Below are 17675 nucleotides of genomic sequence, written 5' to 3'. Positions count from 1 at the left end.
CTTGAATCCCGCTTTGCAGTAAAAATTTCAGTTCTTGATCAAAAAAAATTCTTATATGTGTTTTGAAGGGTTTTATCTAAAAATTATGAGAAAAAATCACTTTTTCGTGATGTTCAATGCGCTCTGTGAGTCAAATAATTGAATGCGATGCTGAACCAAACCATGCAAAATATTCAAAAACAACCCCAATAAAATAAAAAAAAAATGTATGGAAAAATGTAGGAATTGAACAGATTTGAAAAAAGCACGAAAGGGTGTATTTGTAGCTTGAAAAAGTCATTTTTTAATAAATCACGTTTGGGCAACCTGAAGACGTTATTTTAGAAAGTCGAAATGTTCTACAAAAATGCTATAAACAACATTATCTTTCAATTTGGGGCTGAGCACCTTGACTTTTTCAACATCGATTTTTTTGGGACACCCTAATGTTGATACGTGTGTGAATGTTATATTTTAAATGTTCCGTATAGTTGTGCTGTTGGCTACCAACAATTTGTTGTTTAGAATGAATAACAAATCCAGCAGAAATCATCACGGTGTATTTTTCAAGTGTTGGTGTAAATCTATTTTAACAAATAAAATAATAAGTTCGAATGAGAAAGGCTAGGTCTCACCGCTAGGTGGATTAATTTAGGTTTTTATTACTGCGATACTGCAAAATAGATTTTATATTCAATAATTTTACTTTTTTTTTATTATGCCGCATTTGTTTAAAGCATATATCGTGTTGTTTTAGTTTTCATTGTAATACTGCTCCACTCGTCATGGTGTAACACCCGAAATAAAAAAGTTATATAGGGTAGGTGAGCCAGTTATGGCAAGTGCACCAGTTATGGTTATATCGCATAAGCGCAATGGTACCAGTTATGGCAATACACCATTTAAACTCCATAGGCCATAACTGGTTCATGCCATAACTGGTACATTTTTTAGGTATTGCCATAACTGGCACTCCTCCCCTATGTAATTCTAATGTATCAATCCAAGTAGTTCAAAAAAATCATTTTCAGAATTTTATTCTGAGTTCTTTAAAGCTTTTTCCTCCTTGTTACACAACAGTTTGAAAATCTAAAAATTAGTTTACATAAAAAATTAATAAGGAAGAACGACAATTAACCTTCTAGTGCCCAGTGCCGCCTTTAGACGGTCTTCAGTTGAAGCTCTAAAAAGCTTCAATAAGAACATAAAAAATGTTTATATAGCTTCATAACGATTTTTTCGAAGTCCGTCTGAAAATTAATGTGGGCACTAGAGGGTTAAAAGAGCAGGAGATACTGGAACAGGAAGACATAAATGGACAGCCGCACGAAGCATAAAGAAAGCTGGAAGACAAAAATGCAAATCGCTACAGCTGAGAAGAAGATACGTGAACGTAAACTAACGGACTGTGGCCTAGAGAATCTTGTAGATCACCAGCTGCTTTCAGCTAAACAACGTAATCACCTATAGAAAATCCCATGCTCATGCAAGAATTAGTGGAGAAACTATCAGCAACCATGAGATCAGATTGTGTAATCGTCAAAAACAGTACACCAGCTGCACTAATTGGGATGGACATCGTTCTACGATCAAGGAAAATTTGAATGATGATATTATTTTACAAAATAGTGCTGACATTGACAGAGCATTAGAAAATTTTAGCAGCTTAATACTTAATGCCCGGAATTTATCAGTTCCTAAGGCTCGAGTGAAATTTAATGCACCAATTATTGACAGTGAACTTCAACTTCTTATACGTTTGAAGAACATACGGAGATGTCAATACCAAAGATCTCGTGATCCTGCTTTGAAAATTATTTTTCAAAAATTACAAAAGAAAATTAAACATAGATTCACTCTCTTGCGAAATGAGAATTTCATGAGAGAAGTTGAACAACTAAAACCTTATTCAAAACCTTTCTGGAAGCTTTCGAAGGTTCTTAAGAAACCCTCGAAGCCCATTCCAGTCCTTAAAGATGGTGATTGCATTTTTCTAACGAATGAACAAAAATCTCAAAAACTTGCTCAGCAGTTTGAGAGTGTTCATAACTCCAATTTGAACGTAGTAAGTCCTATTGAAAATGAAGTAAACCAAAAGTATGTTCAGATCACCACCCAAGAATTTCTTTCCGAAGATGTATTGGAGACAAACTTGAATGAGGTGCGAACCATTCTCAAAAAATTCAAAAACATGAAAGCACCAGGAGATGATTGGATTTTCTATATCCTCATCAAAAGACTTCCCGAAAACTCTTTAAATTTCTTGGTAAAAATTTTTAACAGATGCTTTGCACTAGCACATTTTCCTACGAAATGGAAAAATGCCAAAATCACTCCAATTTTGGGTTTTTTCCAAAAACCCGAAAAGAATCCAGCTGAGGCATCAAGTTATCGACCAATTAGTTTACTTTCCTCTATTAGCAAACTTTTTGAAAGAATAATTCTTAATAGAATGATAACACATATTAATGAGAACTCAATTTTTGCAAATGAGCAGTTTGGTTTTCGCCATGGACATTCCACTACTCATCAGTTGCTTAGAGTAACAAATATGATTCGAACTAATAAATCTGAAGGCTATTCGACTGGAGCTGCTCTTATATATAGAAAAGGCATTCGACAGTGTTTGGCATAAAGGTTTAATAGCTAAAATGTCAAATTTCAGTTTTCCGCTTTACCTCACAAAAATGATACAAAGTTATTTAACTGACCGCACTCTCCAGGTTAACTATCTAAATGGTAAATCTAATAGATTGCCTGTTAGAGCTGGTGTGCCTCAGGGGAGTATCTTGGGCCCAATCTTATATAACATTTTTACTTCTGATCTTCCTGATTTACCACCAGGTTGTGAGAAATCTCTGTTTTGTGACGATACAAGCATTTCCGCAAAAGGAAAAAAGCCCTCGTGTTATATGCAGTCGGCTTCAAAAAAGTTTAGATATATTTTCTTCATACTTACAAAAATGGAAGATTTCCCCTAATGCTTCTAAAACACAGTTAATTATTTTTCCTCATAAGCCAAGAGTTTCATTTCTCAAACCCACCCATAACCACGTTATTAAGATGAACGGTGTGGTCTTAAATTGGTCTGATCAAGTTAAATACTTAGGGCTAATTTATGATAAGAATCTTACTTTCGAGGAGCACATTGAAAATATTCAGTCAAAGTGCAATAAGTATATCAAATGTTTATATCCTCTTATCAACAGGAATTCTAGACTTTGTCTCAAGAATAAACTGTTAATTTACAAACAAATTTTCAGGCCAGCAATGGGCCAGCAATATGCAGTTCCCATCTGAACAAGTTGTTGTGCAACCAGGAAGAAGACACTTCAAAGGATTCAGAATAAACTTTTGAAAATGATTTTGAAGCGTCCTCCCTGGTTTAGCACGAACGAGCTACATAGGCTCACTAATGTAGAAACATTAGGAAATATGTCAAACCAAATTATCAACAAATTCCGACAAAAATCGTTGCAATCCTCAATTGCAACGATTAGCTCACTTTATAGTCAGTAAGATAGTTTTAAGTTTATTTTAAGTTTATTTTAAGTTTCGTTTTATTCCTTTTATTCCTTTTTTTTCTTGACAAGTAGGTTTAATAATTTTCCTACAATTACATTATCTTAACTGCGAAAGCTAATAACATTCAATAATATTAAAAAGCGTACAAATATATATAATAGTGTTCAAATGTCACCATTTGTGGCAGAACACACAATACTAGTTATGAATAGATATTTTAGTACATAAATAAATCATTACATTTTATTTTTGCTGTAAACCAGTATTTTATTGATAAATTTACTAAAAACCAGTAATTGATTCAGTGATTCGCGAAAATACAGCAAAACTATTTGCTGAACAGAAAACAGTAAATGAATGTTTGCTGGAATCCAGCGAAAGAATTGATATGTCAAAAAAAAATTGACGTCAAGCTGTCATTAGTAAAACGCGCCAAATCGCTGTGCAGCTAGTTTGCGATCATCGCTAAGCTCCTGATAGCGGGTATGGGACCATAGCCAGATGAACTTTAAAGTTGAAATGATAACCATACATCTCTAGTTCAACAGTAGTTTGGCTATGATCCGATGGGCGGATGGAAGCTGGTGCCTGAGGGAAATATGGTTCCTTTGAACAAACTAGTTAACCAGTAAATTGATTTATGCTTTGCTGAATATACAGCAAATTGTCATAGCTGACAACCAGCAAGTTGTATTTTGTTTTACTGAACATGCAGCAAACGATCTGTCACTTTTATGCAATTGATTTCCTGATCATTTGGGGTACTTGCCTCATAGCTTCCTGAATTCCGGATGTTTCAATTGTTTTGAGCTCCTTCTTGATTTTTCGATCAAACAATCGACGGTTTTTTTGCTATGTATCCGTTATTTTTTTTTTTATTTTAAAGAGATTTTAAATTTTAATTCATTCATCTCTTATGTATCCTTTATGGTAGACCATTCGCTTCAAATTTGTCCAGAAAGTTTCAATAGACTGCAGATGTGGCACATTTTGAGGATTGCATTCTTTCGAAATAAATTCGATATTGCCTTGCCGCAAATCCGCTAAAGTTGCATTAGCATAGTGTGGCACTGCAAGGTCTGGCCAAAACACTACTTTGTCATTTTTGTGGTACTTATATTCTAAGTTTTATACCCCTTTCATGCAGATACTTTTTCACTGTTTTTGGATCAACCTGATATTTGTTGCCCAGCTCACGATATGATTTCGCCGACCGACCAGCCGTTTCCGCCTTCAATTTCGCTCGAACTTTGCTCTCTTGCAAAGTGCACTCTCGTCCGGAACCAGATTTACTTTTGACGGTATTTCCATTCTCGAAGAGTTTGACAGTAATGTTTATACATGTTTTTTTATATCCAAGATCTTTAAAACAGTGGAACACTTTCCTTTTATAATTTTCTTTGTTTTGCTCACAAAAATTGCAAATCAATTTACAATGGTCTTCTTCCGACAACGCCATTTTCTCAACTGAGCGTCACTTGACAGAATCGACTGATCGTTTTGCCAGTTATATAAAAGTGGATCTTCATTTTGTGGAAAAGAATTTTCGATTTGTGCAGCACTTCGAAATCGAAGACCAATTTAAAAGTTGTTTGGATTTTTTTCCTCACACGTTATCTTACGTCGAATTCGTTTTCGCGGTATAGCTATACTCGGACTACACTCTCAGCAGATCGTGCCATCGGCGACGATCATATGTACAGCGCAACGAGCGCAACACAGAAAACGTATCGCGATGAATTTCAACACAATACACTCTTCGCATACACCGGAACGTTAAGAAAGGTCACCAACACAGCACTGCCCTTACTTTTAGCCAGCCATTTGCAGAACGATAAACTGCACACAAAAAAAAGTGATGAAATTAAAATTCCTGAATATCTTCCCTTGTAACTCACTCCGATTATACTGGAATCAACCATCACACGAATTTCACAATTTTTTGCACTATGCACCACAATTTAAGGTGATTATTAAGGACGCAATAAATAAAGCGTCTACACACGGCGGGCTTCCTCTCGCTCTTTCGGAATACGCCGCGATCTGCACTGCCGATATAAATTCGATAGAGTTCTAGGAGCAAACATGCGTGACAGGCGGCTGGAGTTTTTTTTTCAGTTTCGAGATGCAAAGCAAACAACGCGATTTTGTCTTTTCTATATGGATGCTATCCTCATTTGATATATGCTTCAACGAAACACAGTAAAAGCACTGCAGTTAACTCTCTTGTGTAGTTATGGACCGTAATGTCCTTTCGCGTAAGAAAGCTCACTTTAGTTTAATATCTCTCTGGAGAAATATTTGAGATTCCATAGCGGTGTTTATTGCTTGCTCCTCACATATACACGGTTCGCTGCTCTCTTCGAGCAAGTACGTAGCTTAGCTCATCAGTGTTAGAGCAGTTGTTTTGTTACAGTTAGAATAAATATAAGTTACGAAACTCACACCGCACACATGAGGTCAGATAAATAAACCACACAGTAGAAGAAGGCACACCGGCACACGCAATATGCCATCAAAAACCTCACTTCTTTGAAGTAGTTGCAGCTTGACGGCAACTCGCCGACAATCCGCCAGTCTCTAGTCAAAGCGACGCTGCAAAATGCCAAGAAATATGTAGCACGGCTTGCGAGGAGCCAAACGAATTGTCAAACAAGAGACAGTGGATTCGATCGAGAATTCTGTTCTTTTGTGTGAGAAGTCGTCGGGTGCGCATCGCATTGCTCACAGGGGGTTTCTACGGCGTTTTGAATTTCCTGGGCCAGCAGAAACGTGCAGATCGGAACGGGAAAGAATGGAGCGGCTTGAGGATTGGCGGCGGTGGCGGGCTGGTGTTGCTGGACGGACGCGGCGCGTTGTAAAGACCGGATGGCAGTCAAGCCACTTGGGGTCGGTCGGAGCGGAAAATGCCCGACGACAAACTTAGATAGGCAAAAAAGATAGGAGAGTAGTGTGGGAAGGAATTAAGGAAGGAAGATATAGAGCAGTTGTTTAAACAGATTTGTGGCCAATTATCTTAAGTTTTGGGGAAAGCCTTTTATGATGTGATAAGTATAGGTTACAGAGTCCGCTTTGACCCCTTAGGGCTAGTAGCATTGCTCCTCATTCAAGTTTTGATTCTATAAACTTGGGCGAAAGGATTGGATAGGGTTCAACAACTCCTCTTACGCTAGATCCATCTAGCTGTTGCCGGAACGCTGGGTAGCTGTCCTGGGAGCTAGACTGTTAGAGACTGTCGTAAAATATCAGATTCTCGCTGTTCGTCGTTACTGCTGAAGTGAATTCGTTCTACCGACCATCGTCGCTATAATAAATTTGTTGCTGTACGCATAGGCGAAATTTAAATGTATACGAAGCAACAAGAGTGGTGCTAGGTGTCGTCGAATTTTATTCTAACATTGCTGATCTGGCTACCAAGTGGAATGGTGGATCGCAGATCTCTATAGACAATCCCTGGTTTTGAGGACTAGGATTTCTTTATTAATCCGAAGAGCACTGGCCTCGACCGCAGAAAACAGAACCCACAGAAACTGAATTACGACCTGCACACTATCATTTGGTAGATTTTTTACAATGGAAGCAGCTTGAAAAATTTAGCAGATGGGAGATAGGGTACAACAGCATACGCAATTCGATTTGTCCGCAATGTTCGTAGTGGAAACATTGGGTTGTTCAAGTAGTGACCTCTTTAGTAATAAGCTAAGTCTAGCCAAAGATTCACTGTGGAAAACGGTGCAAAAAATTTTTTTCCGAAAAAGTTGCCGTGCTCAATTAAATTTAAGGTCTACCCGAGAGTCGTCGTGAAAAGGAGGCATGAAAATGCGTTTTCCGTCGACAAACAAAGCAAATTTAGAGACCCTGTTGCGATAGCTCAACTCCCTAAGATGCGAGTAGGGTTTGCAATCCCGGGCACGATTTTCCGGGAATTATCTTTTTCAGGGATTCCCGGATCCCGGGAATAGAAATCATGATTCCCGGGATTCTCGGGATTCCCGAGCCTCTCGAAAAATCCTCCATACAATATTGCAGTTAAACTAAATAACGTATCGAAACACGAAACTTGCGTCGTAAAAGTGTAAAGCAGCTTCAAAGTGTGCATTACACAAGCAAATATTTGCTTAAAATGACGATCAATATTTGCTTGCCGTGTAATATAAAATTATTTGCTTAAACTATTTGTCAAAAATATATACTGTCTTGTTCAGTAAACGACAAATTATGCAAATATTTGCTTCGTCTAATGTCTTTTTTTGCTAGTTAGTTCACTACTAAGTCGATAGTTGCTTGATTTTTTCTTTTTTTTTCGACACCAATTTTTGAAGGAAATTACGTTATTTTGGCTTGACGAAAAGTTGTCAGCGGATCTGAAGCGATTGTTCGACGGCATAAAAACCCTGAAACCTACTCTTCTGCTAACATTTGCGACAAAAATCGATCATGAATTTCTGAACATAAACTTGATTAAGTTTGTTTTTTTAATTCGTTTTTTATGTGAATTGATAATGAAATTTTTAAACGATTGTTTGATACCTTTTATTAATAAACTTGATTTGATGTTTCGTTTTTGCTAAGATTTTTTTTCCTTTCCCGGTTCCCAGGAATTCCCTGGAAATGAGATTTTTCATTCCCGTTTCCCGGAAAATCAATTCCCGGGAATATTGCAAACCCTATATGCGAGTGACTGCCCTTATCCAACCCTTCACATTTACAAGAGTAGATTACTTCGGGTCGGTGTTTGTCGAATTAGGCTGGCTCAACATTAAGCACGTATTTACGTGTTTCGCGCCGTCCACTTGGTGATAGTGCACTTCTCAAGCACTGATTCATGTGTCATGGCAGTACAGCGCTTCATAAGCTGATGCGATACGTCTTAAGCGTTTTGGAGCGACAACGCAACGTGATTTCAAGGCACCAACAGCGCACTAGCTCGACAACGCGAGGAGACTAACAAAGTGTTGGCTGAAAAATTTACATCATCTGCTACCTCGTAGAAATTTATTCCCCAGCTACACCACACATGGGTGGAGCTTGGGATAAGTTAGTGAGGTCGGTGAGAGTAACCACAGCAGCGATATTAGAAAGTGCTTGTAAACCTGATGATGAAACATTTGAGACGATTCTCCTAGAAGCTGAACCACTGATGAATAGCCGATCGCTTACATTCATTACTCTGGAACACGCGTAAGAGGATCTGACATTGCAACTCACTTTCCATGTGCGGCAGTATAAGCGAAGCAAATATAAGCTCACTTCCGTAAAGCAAAAAGGACACCAACATTTGTAAGGTAACTTAGCCATGCCGAAAGCCTACCAGTGTGTTATAATTTATTTTCTGAAAGTTTGAAAAGGATCGGTCAACAAGGTAATTTTTTACAGCGTTTTTCCGGGACAAAATTTGATGTGGGACACCTTTTACATGTCACTTGCGAGATTTGCATAACGACTAATACTGATTCGAATACCGATCAAATTATTATAGCATAGCTTTAAGCGTATCTTTCTTTCAAATAATAACATTTGAAGAAGAAGGGGCAGGAAAGCCATATTGGCTTCATGGATGTTACAGGATTAAGGGTATTGTGTTACTAGGAAAGGTAATATGCAAATGAATTTTCATTTTGACATAATAGAGTAATGTAATTCAATTAAATATGAATGAAATTAATATTTAGATGTACCTCTATGCTTACCTCCATGATATTTTGATTACATTATTTAATAACTCAATTTTCTTTCGAAGATATTAGAGTGACAATCTAACGCTCTATCTGGCTATTTAATTATTAATATGATAAAAATCTCTTACAGGTTTGCGCATACCATAAACATAGATTTTTTTTCGGATTTGATCGATGTACTAGATAATCTTCTAGTACATGCTGGTCTTGGTAACCGGGAACAGCTGCACTGCATTCAAACAGTTTTTACAATACTCAAAGGACAAGGAGAGGTGCTAAATATTGATCCTGCACGCTTCTACACGCATTTATACAAAAACTTATTGTACATAAATGGAGGTAAGCGCCATCAATTTTCATAAATCTAAGGCAAACCAGTCGCAGGCTGACCTCAAAAATACAAAAAACAATCAAATGTCTGCAGGTGGTTTTCCTTTTAATGATTTAGAATCGGACTCCATTGCTAACACTTGGTGTACCGCAAGGAAGTGTTTTAGGGCCCATTTTGTTCATAATTTATATTAATGACATGAAGCTAGTTTTACGGTTTTACGATACAAATTTATTTGCCGATGACTCTCCAATCCAAACGATGTTGTTGCACTCTTGAATCAAGATTTTGATTATCTGGCGAATTGGCTAAAATTTAAACAGCTTAAATGAAATATCACTAAAACACAGTACTTGATTAGGGATACCATCGGTCTTGATTCAGCAGGACATGTCCTGATTTTGAAAATCTATTTGGGCATCCTGATTTATTTTTCGTATTCTAGCATTTGTCCTGATTTTTCTAAAATATACAATATTGTAGCGTAAAAATATGCAGGATTTTTCGGATTTTTTTTTTCGATTCCGGGAGACACAATGGCATCACACTGTACACTGAGATCGTTTGTTTTGCTCTGTTGAATCTATTTGCATTTTTACCAATACTGAGGTTCTGAGGGAAAATGGTAACTAACAATATATAGTTTTGTAATAATAGATATACTTGATAACTTTTAAAGGAGAACTTTGTGAAAACATCCAAGTTTATTGTTCCATTTCATAAAAAGCAATGGTGCGGAATTATATTAGAGCGAGTTTTTCTTTGTTTGCTAGTATTTGTAATGAAACGGACTGGCCATCAGCGGTAGTTTGTGCGTTGAGACCAATAACATCTGTCAATTATAGTTTATTTTGAAATAATTTAAGTGTGCTGAATTTATGGCTAACAATTCAAAATTGTTTGATAGAATTTGCCTGAAATACATCAATCAATAATTGAGTATGTTGGTATATTTTAAAGAGCACATCTAACATTACGGGTTTCAATGATTTATACCTCGAAGGATAGAAATGGGATAGATCAAGCTTGTGCCGAAAAAAGCTGTCCTGATTTTTAACTCGAACCAGATGATATCCCTATACTTGATTATTTCTTCTGCCAACTCCATACCGGACTTACACATTGTAATTGATGGTAAGACGACTGATTACGTAAATGAATTAAAGTATCTTGAAGTTATTATTGGTGACAAATTAATTTTTAGGTCTCACATCGATAATGTCGTCAAGAAAATGGCAAAAAATACGGTATCTTGTGCCGTTTAAAAAATGAATTGACTGTTAGTAGTAAAATTAGTCTTTAAAAGTCAATCATTTCACCACATATATATATTTTTGTTCACCCATACTAGGGGTCATCATATCGAGCTCGTAACGAAATATTCAGCCGTAAACTGTGTATCTCTCATTACTCGTCAACGGAGGTGTGTATTTTTACGGCTGGGTATTTGTATACAAGCTAGATATAAATACCCATAGGGTAATTGATTTTAAGCAAGTATAGCATAAGAATTATTAACACGGATCAGGTGACTTTGAAAGTTTAGAAAAACACGTAATTTTCTCTTTAAACGAACCGGACAAAACAAAAACGTAATAATAGCTGTTAGTAAGTTATGAAAAAAACTTTTCATGTTGTGATTTCAATTTGATCCCGTTAAGTGTTAAAATAACAGAAATTATAACAAAACTGATTCTACTAGTATCAAAATAAATAAAAGATGTTAGTTGGTTATGAGAAAAACCTTTCATGTTGTGTTTTCATTTGATCCCGTTAGGTGTTAAAATAACAAATTATAACAAAACTGATTCTACTAGTATCAACCTGTATCGAACTTTGTTATTAGCGTATCAGCTTTCTAACAAAAAAGGTAGCATATAGAATAATATAATAACAGTCATTGTTAGAAACAACAGGTTTTGATTTAGACGAAAACTTTGTTAGACTTGTTTCAGGACAACTTCTGTAATTATAACTCGTTCAGTTAGTTCGTTATTAGAAGCATGTGGGAAAACACAAAATCGTTTAATTTTTGTTTTTTTTGTACCTCGTGTTGATAGAATGTTATAATTTTATAGTTAGTCTTCTTATCGGGTTCCCTCATGCGACATTCCAGAAAAAATCACACAGTTGAATGAATATCTCTCCAGATAGTTATAATTTCCGATTCCTAACAAAGTTCGGTAAAGAAGAGCAGTAAAGTAGGCGTGTAGTGGGAAGGGTAAAAGTATTAAAATTCGTCACAAAATATCCTTCTTTTGAGTTATAGTCGTTAGAGATGCAGAGGTAAAATTGGTCTCCGGGTGAAATTATTTATTGATTAGAATCACTTCGGAAATTAATGCTAACAACCTCCATTTTTAGATATCAGACTATATGTAAAAATATGTTCTATCTTTTCTGTATGTAGCTAAAGTACGTGATGATATAGAACCTGTAATATGTGTTTTGGACAGTGTACTGCTGAAACGTCACAACAATATAACGTATCATCGTTATTTGGCGTTCATTAAAAGAGTTACGATGATGACGTTGCAGCTGATGCATTCTGGAGCTTTGGGATGTCTTGGAGTCATTCGTACTGGATTTGTTATGAATTCTGCACTAAGTGTTTTGCTCGATACAGATTCGGCCATCGGATCGGGAAAATATGATCCGGAAATAGATGAACCAGAGTTTAGCAATGCAACCTCAACATGCCTGTACGAGTTGGGTAGTCTCAACCGACATTATCACCCTGTTGTAAGAAGATTGACAAATAATATTTCTAACAGTGCACCATGCTCGGGACCTGGAATGCTTCCTCCTACATTAGGAAAACTGTATGAATCCTGTAAATATTAAAACTAAATGATATAAACTGTCATTTCTTTCAGAAAACCTATTGAACTTTACGTTCGGCACGACACTACTCAAATGGAGTTCTATCCCGGAATCCCTCCTCCAAAAGAAAAATTGCAATTACCTGAAACGGCTATTCACATTTTTGGCGATCAACATCTGAAAAGTTATTGCACTAAACTAAGATGTAATTCACAAACAAAAACTGAATTCAATTTCATGGAATCTTTAAATTGATGCATTAAACAATTTCAGTCTTCTAGTTCTCATTTTTCTGTTGAAGTATCACATATCATATTTTTATTAGGACGTTGAATTAATATACTTTAAACACAGACCAATAGACGTAACATTCATCTCTAAAAAAGATCATTTCGAATCACCGCGTGGCAACGTCGTTCGGGGCCTTCTATCACCATGGTGTTTTTAAAGAAATGGATCCAACATTTTCTTCAAACATTCGCATTGGTTTCATCTTGATTAATAATCAAACCATTGGTCTTGTATCATGCTTGAAAAAAGAGTAACGAAGTCCTCCAGTACTTTGGTCGGTCTTCCACTATCTTCCTTGCGGATTATTATTGAGTTTTGCAGGATGTTATACACAGTCGAAACCGGAAGATTTTCGCTCTAAAAATAGCGCACCGTGAACTTTTTACCGAGATTTCCCTGCATTTTATTTAAAACTATACAATGCTTCTTGCTTCGACGCCATTTTGAACAGAACAGAGCAGGCATAAACATAACAAAAAATACTGGCATAAAGAGAAAAGAGAGCTTTCATTTCTCTATGAATGAGTTTTTTTATTTACACTGAATGTGTTCTATTTTTTATTCATACTCTTGTTTCGGCAATCACATAGGAATGTGGGAAAGATTTTTTTATCTCAGTGATTTTCCACTGGAGGTTCACACACGTTTTTGTATGGCTAACAAAATAATGATCAATAATGAAAGTATATATACCTTCACGGTTTTTGCATTGCACTTTAGTACTCCCAGGACTTCCATCGTCACCACCGAATAAAAAAGTTAGTCAACATTGCACTTTGAGAAGAGTTCTGGCATTCCTAACATGTGAAACCTAGTTGCCAAATTCGCGTTTTTTTTCATCGCTTATCTGTCTTTTTCTGAGTATCTCCAATAGTATTTATTTTGACAGGCTGGAACTAACAACCACGTGGTAGTATTCTAAATTTCGTTGTAGGTAGTATTCTAAGGTATACGTGTAGTTGATTTCATAACAACAAAATTATGAGAACCTTTATTTCATTTCTATTCTAAATATTGTGATGTGCCTAGGAATGTGGTAAATAGTGGGCTACGATCAAACCAAATTTGAAAAAAAGTAATCTTGCATACAGTTATTGTAAGATGAGTATTATTTTAGAATTTTAATTATATTTTATTTATTACCTAGCTGACTCGGCAAACTTCGTCCACATACATCCAAAAGTTGATTTTGCGATTTGTCAATATTCTGCAAATGCCTGACGAATCGCATATTGGATACGTTCTAACTTAAAAGACAAACCGTTCGAGATGATTGGTTTTATCGCAATGAGAACATCCATCCCTAGTGTGCCACAGTAGGCTTTCGCCCGTAAATGTAAAACAACCGTCGCCTCTCACACAAAGGACAGGATGGTCATTCAACACTCGCGCATCATAGAGATGCACACTGTCATTACTTCTCCATTGTGACAATGGATATATAAGACGGTGTGACGCGTGGCAGTGGCAGTGGCAGCGTTGTCAGAGCAGATCGATGTTATCATTGAGTTTGCGTCAAGTCGCAGCAATACAACGGAGTAACTGAAGTAGGCCCTCTATATGCTTCGGTCCTCCATTAATACTGCGAAGAAGGAGTGTGCTAAGCTCAACGCGAAAGCTGCGACTGTGGAGAAGAAAAAGGTGAAGGCGACAAGGTCGGTTCCAACAAATACCTGCACGTTTGCGGCGGTCTTCGACTCCGGGCCAGCCGCGAAACAAACGAGGCAGTTCCCAGGAGAGACGGCTCCCTGAGGTACAAGAAGCGTTTAACCGCAGCCCCCAGGTCAGCGAAGCAGTGGCGCAAACAACTCTTAGGGTGGCAATCACAGAGCAGCAGGTTCCGGGCAGCTCGTGGAAGAAAAGAAACCTTAAAATACTGCAGCCGGTCAAAAAACAGGCGCTCTCATACTTAAGACTGAAGAGTCGAAGTACTTCGACGTCATCAAGGCAATGAGTGTGGATGCGAAGCTAAAGGACCAAAGGACGGATGTAAAAAGCACCCGTCGGTCCTGCAATGATCCTTAAGCTTCACAAGGAGGCCAAAAACAAGAGCTCAGCCTGCCGAGCACTGATCCAAGACGCGCTTGGAGTCGAGATGCAGGTTCGGGCACTCACGTCGGAGGTAACCCTACAGATTAAATACCAGGACGAGGTCATCGAAGCGTGCGAAGTTGCGAACACCCTTAGAGAGTAGTACAGAGTAGTGGTAGCCACGGAGGCGATTCTAATGCGCAAGGGCCCGGCAGGAACAAGGCTGCCACAGAGCGCAGGCGCTAAAAGTAGTGAGGTTTCAAGTGGGCTGGTCAATGAGCCCGCTTAGCATCTACCAGCCGCCGGAGATCTGCCTCCAGTGCTTCGAGCAAGGACAACAATCTTTTAGCTGCAATTGGTCGGCGGACGGCAGTGATAGCAGGTGATGGCGGGTGACTTCATCGCATGGGTAGTCGAGTGGGGAAGTTGCCGCACGAACCAGAGAGGTTGAATATTGTTGGAGGCTTTGGCAAAGCTCAAAATAGATTTGGCCAACGTCGGCACCAAGAATACCTTCAGTAGGAACGGCGCAGAGTCAATCATCGATGTAATGTTCTGTAGTCCAAGACTGATCACGAACTGAAAGATAGACGGCGGCTACACCCATAGCAAACACTCCAGCCTCTCGCGGGTGGAGGATATCGTATTTCAATGCTTCTATTTTCGAGAGTAATTAGACGCGCGAGGCGTCTAAATGCAATGCCCAAACGCTGATCAACTAGCTACCAAAACCTACTGTTTGAAGCCATGACATGCATGGTTTCAGCCATTTCGAAGTCTCAAGAATAGAAATTTCAAAAAAGTTGGTTTTTCCGATCAGAAAAAAGAAACATAAATGTAACAGAAGCTGTAAGTTTGTTATGGGAAAAACCTTACAGGCTGTGTTTTTAAATTGGTGTTGAAATAACAAAAAATATAACAGAAATGATTCTACTAGTATTAAACACATATCAAACTTTGTTACTTACGTATCAGCTTTCTAACAAAATAAGATAGTATTTAGAACAGTATAATAACAACAAGGTTTTGATGAAGTTGAAAAATTTGTTAGACTTGTTTTAGAACAACTTTATTTCAGGTTTTGATATTATAACTCATTCAGATTCAGAAAAAATACTAAATTGTATCAAAATATGTTATTTATATCTCGCGTTGATAGAATTTTGTATTTTTTTAGTTATGCTCTTCTGATCGGGTTTTCATTCTAATTTTCATACAAATTTGAAATGCAATGCGCCAAGCGGAGACAAAACCAATCGATATCCAATTGATTGTGGATTGTTAGGGACTCACAACAACCTGTATTTTTTTGTTTGGCGTTTCAGGCGATTTTTTTCTGAATCAGGATGGCCAAAAGAAAAGATTTTTTTTTATTTTACAATTTTCAAACATATGTAACTCTTGTAGCGTTCTACCGATGTGAAATCTTTTGGTGTCAAATGGAAAGTAATAATGAACATTTCAATGAAAAATATCAAACTGTACTGTAAACAACGGTTAACTATGGAAAAATTAAATATAATTTGGGAATCAACCGTATTGTTGATATCGGAGGATTTTGGCTATCGGGGGATCCGTGTAGAAGAGATCATGGACGGCACCCATACAACAGCAACAATAGAAGAGATGAGAGAGAAAACAGCACTCATACACGCTGCGACTTTAGACACAAATTTAACTTAGTCAACACCATAATTGTAGACCGTAGTACAGTGGTTTTCAACCTTTTTCAGTTCATGCACCCCCTTTTGATAATTCACACACGCTTTTCGGCCAACATCTTGGTCTTTGGAGCTGTTTTTGACAAAGCACACCTCATGTCATCCTCGATGTCCAGTCTTTACGGTATTTTGTTTTCATCTGCAGCATTGCAGAAAATCCAGGATAAAGACCACTCAACATGGTTCAGAAATCGCACTGTGATGTTTCTTCAAATAACTCTTTCGATTTAGAATCATTTTGCAGATCAATGAGCCTCATCCTGGAATCGATCAGGAACTTTCGTCACTGCTATTCGGAAAGGGTTTCGGACTAAGTCCGAATCTTGTGCATTGATATCAGGGAAATTTCATCTAGAAGTGATGTCAGATGCTCTGTTATTTCATTCTTGATGGTCTTCGGTACTGTTTTGTCGTTTGTGCCACTATCAATCACTGATGAAAGTCTTTCGCACATTGCAAAATTGTTCAATTGAACCTTGCGTTTCCAATTTTATAGTTTGCCGAGGAACGCATTTAGGGAATCAATAAACTGTATAATAGTGGTTTAGCTGCCTTGAAGTTTCAAATTGAGCTTGTTAAGCTGTTCAAATATGTCAGTAAATAGGCAAGCTTTATTATCAAATGAGGATTTTTTATTACAGCTAAAAGCTCATTCTTATTTTGAATCTCAAGAAAAGATTTCACCTCAGCCCTCAATTCGAAAAACTGATCTGTTACATTCCCATTCGAAAGCCAACGAACGTTGGTATGGTACAATAGCATTTGATGATTCGAGTCCATGCTATAACAAAGTTGTTTGAACAGTCTCGAATTCAATGCACTTGATTCCACAAAATTAACGATTTGTATTATTTGCTCCAAAACAACACCCAAAGAATTCGGCAGTGTACGCTTTTTTTATATTATTGAATGTTATTAGCTTTCACAGTAAGGTTAATGTAATTGTAGGAAAATCATTGAACCTACTTGTCAAGGAGAAAAAAATAGGAATAAAACGAAACTTAAAATAAACTTAAAACTATCTTACTGACTATAAAGTGAGCTAATCGTTGCAATTGAGGATTGAAACGATTTTTGTCGGAATTTGTTGATAATTTGGCTTGACATATTTTCTAATGTTTCTACATTAGTGAGCCTATGTAGCTCGTTCGTGCTAAACCAGGGAGGACGCTTCAAAATCATTTTCAAAAGTTTATTCTGAATCCTTTGAAGTGTCTTCTTCCTGGTTGCACAACAATTTGTTCAGATGGGAACTGCATATAACATTGCTGGCCTGAAAATTTGTTTGTAAATTAA

General features: G+C 37.3%; 1 protein-coding gene across 2 annotated transcripts in view; it reads left to right on the top strand.

Annotated features, from left to right (window-relative positions):
- LOC129721723 (nucleolar complex protein 3 homolog) overlaps nucleotides 1–12616 on the top strand; it is a 58368-nt gene extending 45752 nt beyond the window's left edge. The window contains exons 5-8 of one of the 2 annotated variants that reach the window (XM_055674630.1): nucleotides 9313–9521; nucleotides 11924–12226; nucleotides 12288–12335; nucleotides 12390–12616. In XM_055674630.1, the coding sequence (XP_055530605.1) occupies nucleotides 9313–9521; nucleotides 11924–12226; nucleotides 12288–12328 (553 nt within the window). In that variant the 3' untranslated portion in view covers nucleotides 12329–12335; nucleotides 12390–12616. Of the gene's footprint in view, nucleotides 1–9312; nucleotides 9522–11923; nucleotides 12336–12389 lie in introns of both variants that reach the window. The other variant, XM_055674629.1, reaches the window with a different exon arrangement.
- Nucleotides 12617–17675: the final 5059 nt, after the last annotated feature.

Source organism: Wyeomyia smithii, chromosome 2 (genome assembly GCF_029784165.1).
Source record: "Wyeomyia smithii strain HCP4-BCI-WySm-NY-G18 chromosome 2, ASM2978416v1, whole genome shotgun sequence".
Classification (NCBI taxonomy): domain Eukaryota; kingdom Metazoa; phylum Arthropoda; class Insecta; order Diptera; family Culicidae; genus Wyeomyia; species Wyeomyia smithii.
This window is presented reverse-complemented; position numbering and strand designations above follow the sequence as displayed.